General features: G+C 39.8%; 1 protein-coding gene across 1 annotated transcript; it reads right to left on the bottom strand.

Moving 5' to 3' along the window:
• Window positions 1-655: 655 nt before the first annotated feature.
• On the bottom strand, window positions 656-8,985 carry tuba8l2 (tubulin, alpha 8 like 2). Its single transcript, XM_084389945.1, has 5 exons — window positions 8,854-8,985; window positions 8,482-8,666; window positions 4,260-4,482; window positions 1,781-1,929; window positions 656-1,689 (listed from the first exon to the last, which is right to left on the bottom strand). Exons 2-5 carry the CDS (start codon window positions 8,482-8,484, stop codon window positions 715-717), a joined length of 1,350 nt encoding a protein of 449 aa, XP_084246071.1. The 5' UTR covers window positions 8,485-8,666; window positions 8,854-8,985; the 3' UTR covers window positions 656-714.
• Between the last annotated feature and the right edge of the window lie 358 nt (window positions 8,986-9,343).

Raw genomic sequence — 9,343 nt, 5'->3', positions numbered from 1 at the left:
CTATATATATATATATATATATTTATAATATATAACATTTTGTTTTATTTTTTTTCCTGTTGATTCCTTTGATGATATTATGAATGTAATATATAATAGTTAATACACCATGATCCTCTTTGTGTATGTTGTTGTTTTGTTATGCAATACAAAAAATACAACTACAACTTTCCAGAAGACAGTTTAGCATGATGTAGTCCAATATACCTCATTTAAATTGGGGTAATAAATATATCAAATTAATGTGTGTTAATATTATAAATCAAGATTTTGTTTATAATGCACACATTTATTATGCAAGTTTAAATGTGTTGCTCAACAAAAAGTGACTAAGACTAGATATAAAAGAATTTATCTAAACATAATTTTTAATTATTAGTATTTGCCATATTAATGCTCTTTCCATAGATAAACATTTTGCATGGATTACATTTACACCATTAAATTAATTTAAACACTATAATTATTAGCATAAAAGCTTATGATTAAATAGTGTTGATAATACCCAATATCTTACATAAGATTTAGATCATAATAGTTATTAGCCTCTAAAGTGTTAATCAAAATCTAAAATTGTTTCTGTATTGGAAGGAACTGCATGTACTTTACAACTTGACAATGTCACAAAATTATTAAAAGAACCACCACAACAACATAAGTTCAGCTTCATTTTATTAGATTTTTCTGGTAGAAAAATAACAACAATTTTCCATTTTAATACTCTTCACCCTCCTCATCTTCCTCGAATGAATCAAGGCCCACTTCTTCGTAGTCCTTCTCCAGAGCAGCCATGTCTTCTCTGGCCTCAGAAAACTCTCCTTCTTCCATTCCCTCTCCCACGTACCAGTGCACAAAGGCCCTCTTGGCATACATCAGGTCAAATTTGTGGTCGAGACGAGCCCAAGCCTCAGCAATGGCAGTGGTGTTGCTAAGCATGCACACCGCTCTTTGCACTTTGGCTAGATCTCCACCAGGAACTACAGTTGGGGGCTGGTAGTTGATGCCCACCTTGAAGCCAGTGGGACACCAGTCCACAAACTGGATGCTCCTCTTGGTCTTGATGGCAGCAATGGCCACGTTGACGTCTTTTGGAACCACGTCTCCCCTGTACAGCAAGCAGCAGGCCATGTATTTTCCATGTCGCGGATCGCACTTCACCATCTGGTTGCAGGGCTCGAAACACGAGTTGGTGATCTCAGCCACAGAGAGCTGCTCGTGGTAGGCCTTCTCGGCGGAGATTACCGGAGCGTATGTGGCAAGAGGGAAGTGGATGCGAGGGTAGGGCACCAAGTTGGTCTGGAACTCTGTTAAATCGACGTTCAAGGCGCCGTCGAAGCGGAGCGAGGCGGTGATGGAGGAAACAATCTGACTGATGAGCCGGTTGAGGTTGGTGTAGGACGGGCGCTCGATATCCAGGTTCCTCCTGCAGATATCATAGATGGCCTCGTTGTCCACCATGAATGCACAATCGGAGTGCTCGAGGGTGGTGTGGGTGGTCAGGATGGAGTTGTATGGCTCCACCACAGCCGTAGACACCTGGGGAGCTGGGTAAATGGCAAACTCTAGCTTGGACTTCTTTCCAAAGTCAACTGAGAGACGCTCCATCAGAAGGGAGGTGAAACCCGAGCCTGTGCCTCCACCAAAACTGTGGAAGACCAGGAAACCTTGCAACCCCGTGCATTGGTCGGCCTGTGTGGAAGAGGGGACAGAACTTGCATTTTAGTCTCTGTTATTTTGATCTCGTTGGTAAGTACATGCAACACAAATTTTTTCACATTACCAGTTTGCGTATGCGGTCCAGCACAGAGTCAATGATCTCCTTGCCAATGGTGTAGTGGCCACGGGCATAGTTATTCGCTGCATCCTCTTTGCCTGAGATGAGCTGCTCAGGATGAAACAGCTGGCGATAGGTGCCTGTGCGGACCTCATCTGGAAGAATAACATACCAGTGCCGTACAAAGTTAGTGCAAACAAATCACCAAATCCTGGACAGTGTTGTTACCTAAAACTATTACAAAGTACTTTAACATTAAAATGAAAATAAAAACCAAAAGATAATTAATATTAATTAATACTAGAATTGTCACAGTTTTGAGTGTTTTTCTGTCTTTGCTTTCTCCCTGCCTGTCAATTTGGTTATTAGTTTCTATGGTAGTTATTCTGTTCAGCTGTTGTCTAATTAGTTCCCTTTGTTGTTCCCTGTATACAAGTTCCCTTGATTAATTTGTGAGTTGTCCGGTCTCGTCAGTGTATACATGCTGTGCTATGTTCCTGCCTTCCTCTGTGTTTGTCTTATGGATTATCTAGAAAAGACTTGATTTGTGATTCACCTTCTCCGTCGTGCGTTTATATACACAACCCAAAAGTGACAGAAGACCGGACCAAGGCAATATTTTGTTGTGCCGTTTTTGTGTGTGTTATTTTTTCCCCATGGATCTGCCGGCAGTAAGACTGTTATGCCTGGAGCAGATGGACCGGTCGCTGGAGGATTATACCCAGGACTTTTTTAGATCTGGCATGCCTTGTGCACTATTCGGACGACTCGCTCTGTGTTTTCTTCCACACCAGCCTGAGCGAGCAGGCGAAGGCACGCCTGCCAGCGAACGGTCCCTGTGAGGACTTCTCCGCCTATGGGGAGTGGGTGCTGGTGAACAATGAATCGGAGTTCACGATCGGTCCCGAGGAGGACACCACCAGCCCCACTCCCAACTCAGAGCCCAGCCTGACACTACCCCGTGAGATGGACACGACGCCTGAGCCCACCGTAGACGGAGAGCCAGCGCAAGGAGCGACTGAGCCCGAGTACACGTCTGACCAGGTGTGTGAGCCGGCTTCATCGTGCGCCTCCATGGGAGGTTATAGTGCAGTTCGAGGGGATGAATTGGCGCCTACACAGCCACCGAGGGCGAGTCATGGGTTTCTGGACAATGGGTTTGGGAAGAGGATGATTCCATGCCCCCACTGATACTACCCGACTTTGAATGCCTACCTTCATCTGCGCTGGTCCCACCCGGCCTCCCACTCCCGCCTCTCTTCTGGAATCACCTGATTCCTCTGACCAGCGCCTTTCGTCAGCTCCTCTGCTTAAGCCTTAGGGGTCGCTTGTGTCCCACTGCTCTCCGTCTGCACCTAAGGCTCTACCACCATCTGTCGTCCCCCATGGCCACGTCAAGGAAATCCCAGCCATGGCTCCTCCCTCCTTCGACACCGCCGTGGGGTTTCACCCTGGCTGGATGCTGGGGTGCCACCTAGCTCCTGCTCCGAGCTTCTCCCTGGTTCGTCCCACCATCTGCACCACCCTGGTTTCACCTCTCCTGTCCTCGTTGGGACTGTCAGCGCGAGGTCGCGCCTTTCAGGGAGGGGGCGTACTGTCACAGTTATGTTCAGTTTGACTTTGTTTTCTGGCTTTGCTTTCTCCCTGCCTGTCAGTTTCGTTTTCAGTTTCTATGGCTACTCATTTGATGTAGTTATTCTGTTCAGCTATTTGTTCCCTTTCTTGTTCCCTGTATATTAGTTCTGTGTTTGCCTTATGGATTATCTAGTCAAGACTTGATTTGTGATTCATCTTCGTAATGTGTTTATATACACAACCTGAAAGTGACAATAATAGCATATACATACTAAAATAGCACTAATCCTGACCCCTACACCTCTGGACCCAAAATAACATTTAATTATCAGTGATGCATACCAGATTTGCTCATGGTTATATTATTATAATAATTTAGATTATAATAATATATTATGAACTATTATTTATTAATGTTACATTTAATTTAAATGATTTAATACAAATTATGTTTTATAATAATCTATATATTTTCAATAGACCGTTCTGCTCGGTTATCAAATTACTACAACTTAAACTAACATTAAAATGAAAATTGTAAATATTTTTTTTATTTCAAAATATTAATAATATAACCGTATACAAAGTATATTAAAATAAGGATCTTGACCCTTATGCCTCTGAAAACAATTATCGGGTTTATTAATACGCAATCAGTTTGCAAAATAATTATTTGTGATAATAAATGTAATTACTGATTGAACACTGTCTTTCGTCCAGTTGCTTATAAATGCAACGTTTTTCACTGCCCGATGAAGACTAAAATGGTTGAAACACTGTATTTTAACAGTGTGCCGTCCCTTTTTCTTTCTATTATAAATGCAAAGTGCTGCAATGATTTTAATGCATTTACAAATGCATGACCTCTAATGGCTTGTTGCCTTAAATGTAACACCATGATGATATTTACCAATGACCGTCGGCTCAAGGTCTACAAAGATGGCACGAGGTACGTATTTGCCAGACCCAGTATCACTGAAAAAGGTGGTGAACGAGTCATCATGGCAGCCCACTGGTTTGTGGTCGGGCATCTGGCCATCGGGCTGGATACCGTGTTCCAGACAGTACAGCTCCCAGCAGGTGTTACCCATCTGGACGCCAGCTTGGCCAACGTGGACAGAGATACACTCACGCTGTGGAGAGGAAACAGATTATTAGTAACCAAGTAGTGCTGTATGGCATTGCAAACATCACATATTAGGTGACAGTACTCTCTGTAGTGTTCCTCTTAAAGTTCAACGAACAACATTCATGGGACATTTGGCAGTCAATATGAAATCAATAAAGAATTCCAAACCCAATATGAAAATCAGTTAGACTATACAAAATACTCTTTTCTGACTATTCTGGTCAATGTCTATCCAATAAAGATGCATGTAAAAATATACTGATTGCATTTAACAATAGCACAAATCATAAATAAATAAAAAATTACATGTCGCCACCTTTCAGACTTTTGTTTTGCCCACCAGGGGGCAGAAGCAAACAAAAAAGGCTCTTAATGGTGGGAGGTAGGCTTATTACACAATGTCAGTCACAGATGACTGACATGTGCAGCTGACAGGACAGGACAGGACAAAAGTACTGGCTGGATCACTCAAAGCCCCAAAACACGTTTGTCGTCAGCCATGGGTTTGTGCTTATCTAGATGACAATCCTGAGATAAAGTCTAAGCCAGCCTTGAATTCGTATCATGGCATGTTAAACACTTCTGTTTGTTTGGAAAGGGAGTTTTCGGAAAGACTCGACCTGGGAACCAGTTTCGATGTGACATTTATGGCACTGATGGCAGACAGGCTGCTACTAACCCTCATAGCCGTTATTTTCTCTTCGCACATACACACAAAACACCTTCCACAAACATTTCCTCGCTCCTCTCACACACCCTAGCAAGTCTGAAGAAGCATGAAAAGGCTTGAGGTGTCGACATCAGCCCCAACAGGTTTATATCTGACAACAGAGCAAGCTGCACCCTAATGTGGAATTTTAGTACGTGTGCTATAAAGGGAGGTTGAAAGAAAATGTATATTAAAAAAAATTGACAATTGACAACTGAAAATAGAAAGTTGTGTTCTGGTTTTCTGTGGCCATGTTACAATAAATGTACGAGACAGCGAAATGTGCTGAACTACTACTGTTCAAATGGGGGGTCAGTATTTTTTTTAGTGGCAGTAAATACATTTGTTACAAATTTTTTTTTTTTTTAAATATTAAACATAAATATTAAATAAAAATAAATGTATTTTGAACTTTCTATTCATCAAGAAAAAAAAAAAAAAAGTACCAGGCATTTCAAACTTAGTAATGTCTGCCAAAGGCATATATGTCAGTGTTGCCATTAAACATTAAAATGTTAGGACACCGGTGCAGTGGTGCATGGTTGCAGTAAAAGTGCTCTGTAATGATTCAGCACCTAAATCTGTGCCTGCGCTCCAGAGAGATGGCCTACATCAGCCTGAGAAGAAATATCCAGACTCTGATTCTCCTCTATCGGCATGACTCTTCCTCTGAATTCATTCTCCTGGGGTTGGGGCTCTATTTTTACCCCTCTGCCCCTGTCTGCCTATTGGTGAGTCAGTGGGGAGTGGGATGGTACATTACACAGGCACATGGGACTGCCTAGTTTGGGCATGGCAGCCAGGTTAGAAGTTATTTATGGGTTGTTACAGGTCATCTTTCTCCACTAGCTCTTTTTCCCCAACCAAACCCTCCACCACCAACCCATGCACCCCACAATGAGTTGTCTTCCTGCATTGTTTTTTTTTTTTTTTTTTACAACTTCTGCAAATTCTGCTGTCTCATACATTTCTTGTTCTCTTAATATATACTTTTTTTTTAACATCTTTCAAAATAGTTGCAACAGAAATATGCCATAAATGTGTTTGGGTGTTTCTCCAGTTTGGAGAAATCATTATTTTTTCCCCAATTCCTTGACTTTCACCATTGGAGATTGATTATATTGACCATAACAGAGCCATATATTAATATGAGTTTTCTAAACAACGCCCTAATAGCTGTTTGGCTATTTGTTAACATAATGGCCGACATGACCAAGGTATTGTCAGAAGAAAAAGGGTGGAGCAGGTAATTTCATTTTTGACGAAAGATTACATAGAAAAAAATTATTTTTCTGTAGAATAATGTGATCAAAATTGACCCGATTTAGTTTTAGTATTTACTTTCTAAATACTATTGTCAATTGCATGTTGACGATAAGGAATTGACTACCCTAAAGTATATGTAATAAGCACAAATTCACTTGAATTTGATATTTGTCTTTACCTTCAACCTTATTCTGTGTAGCCTAATGATTGCAAAAAGAGCAAATAATTGACTTATGGTTACAAAGGTGAGATATGACAGAGACTAAAGTTAGTTAATTTTTAACTTTACCGGGTGGCAACCGTCCTCATCTCATGATTTGTAAAGAATCATGAGAATCCTTTTTTTTTTTTTTTTTTTTTTAATAAATGAGCAATTTCACGTCGCAAACCTCATTTCCATGCTTTAGGGAGCCAGCTTGCAAAATATTAAGGTTTCAGAGAACGATCACTAATAAATCGTGTGACATGTTTCTAAAGGTTCAGCTGGCATCCAAAAGACAAACAGAATGTCCTCCTGAGTGTGACTGGGACTTTTTGTTTTCGAGAACCATTTGTCCTTGGAATTCAGCATAAACAAACTCCTACACACTTGGTTGTAATATATTTTCCATGTAAAAACAGGCTTGGAGACTTACAACACTTATTTAGTTCTTAACAGGGGGCTTTGTTGGCACTAGTCCATTTTGCAATGCATGTGTGTTTATTTCAAACTACGGTTGGCACACAATATTTCACACAATTACCCAAAGCTTGAGATTCTAGAAGATTCACAAACTATGAATCACCTTACTGAATGATGCCGTCTTAGTCATATCAAGAAAAACTATTATTTCACCATCAACCATTATTACGCAGTTTTCTGTCCGATTAAGATGTCCCTTTCGCTTATTATTATGCATATTTTCAACCAGCATGAACATCTTTGTGTCTATTTTGTTCTGGATCATGGGACATACTGAGGCAGGGAGCCACAACAGTGTTCAGTAAAATCACAAACACACCCATAACCACACCCATAAGAGCTTAAGGCATAAAGTTCTTCGTTTCCAAAGTACTGGACATATGAAGTGCTGGTAAAATATGGTCAAATCTAGCTATAAACATAATATGGCATATAAAACAGTCAAATTAACCATGATTAAGCCTCTATTTTAGGCTAGCAGACGCTTTTAAAGAGACGGTTAGTCATATATAGTGCATTCGACTTATTTTTTATAGTCTTTTATTGGTATTTTTTGCTAATGTGTTATTAAAATTCAAAATACGCAGTTAATAAACTGCATATCCTTAGCGCGCTAGGTTTCCATCCACCTGTTTTCATGCGCATTTTGGAATATCATAAAAAAAAAACGCTGAATGGAAACGCCCAGATTCACACAAATTCAAAAAATGCGCATTAAAATATATATTTTTTAAAAATTAAAAAAAAGTGGCCTCAACTGACTCGGATGAATATTTTATGCGATAAGAAACCGTGCGCATTAACTACGATGGAAACAATTCCTCCATACGCATTAAATAAAGTCACGTGACTGAGCGTGTGTGTGCGATGAGACGGCATTAACTGGACCGACCTCGTTGCACAGCATCTAAAATGCAGCTTAGGTTGTTCTGAAATGTCTGAGCATAGTCTGTCGTCAAAGTGTTTCGGTATAATTCCCTCTTAAAACGGTCTTACTGCGTTCCCAAACAGCAGCATCCGCATCAGAAACATATATAACATGGCCGCGTTTCGTTTGCGCGCTCAATATTATAGGCCTAACGTTATCCTATACACAGTGGCTTATCCAACTGCGTCAGCTTGCATTTCTCAAAGTAATATTTATCGCCAGTTCATCGGGAAGTGGCGATTTAATTATCTTCGACTCGCTGGATGAAAACAGTGCTTTATGTTTTCATCGTGCACGTGTTAAAAGCGATATTCCGATTTTGAGCATATAAGTTAAATGCAGTAGCCTATGTGTTTACAGGCAAAGAGACTTTCACAGTAGATCTAACAATTAAAAATAATGTTGTAGTTGTACTCACCATTTTGCTTTAGATTTGGGGTTTTATTTTTCGCCGGGAAAATAGTTTGATGAACACTTGTCCTCTCACTGCGTACCTGCAATGTGGTATGAGTGAGTCAGTCTCAGTGGCGCACTGACAGCAGTTTGATTTTATACTACAGCAACTCAGAGGAGGGGCAACCTGACACTCATGTGAAGCTGTGCCTGTGATGCAGTATATTTAGACACTTTAAATAAAGAAAAAAACATGCAAAACAACGACACTATTTCATAGAAAAAATCAGGGACAATAATTTAGGTCAATGTGATGTGTTATGTCTATTAAGCTACAGGTTTTTTTTTTATATATATATATTAATAAATAAATCAAACGACACCAAGGTATACACACTGTAATGTCTTAAGATAGGCAAACAAATGAGCTCTTTGTTGAAGCGTTAATGCCGAACGCAGAACAATATCAACAGGCACGACAGCCTACGCAGCATGTATATTTTCTCATACGACACTTCCTGTTCTCCCCGTATTAACCCCGTAACTGCTGGTGCAATGTGGAGTCACATTCCTGCCACACATATTTGCAACACAGTAAAAGTATTGCAAAAGAAAGTCAAGGTTTGCAAAATAAAAATAAGGTATTGAGCAAAATAAATAAATTGAATTGAATTGCAAAATAAAAATAAAGGATTGAGAAAAAAAATACGTTTTGCAAACAAACATATAATTTACTGCAAAAGAGAATAAAAAGTATAGAGGGAGAAAAATAATATTTTTTGCAAACAAAACTTAAAAACAGCAAAATAAAAAATAAAATAGAGCAAAAACAAAGATATGATTAATTGCAAAAATCATTGGCACCTGAAAAAGAAGAACATTGATCT

The sequence above is a fragment of the Rutilus rutilus genome (genome assembly GCF_951802725.1).
Source record: "Rutilus rutilus genome assembly, chromosome: 2".
Classification (NCBI taxonomy): domain Eukaryota; kingdom Metazoa; phylum Chordata; class Actinopteri; order Cypriniformes; family Leuciscidae; genus Rutilus; species Rutilus rutilus.
Note: the sequence above shows the minus strand (reverse complement) of the source record. Positions and strands in the feature narration are given on the sequence as shown.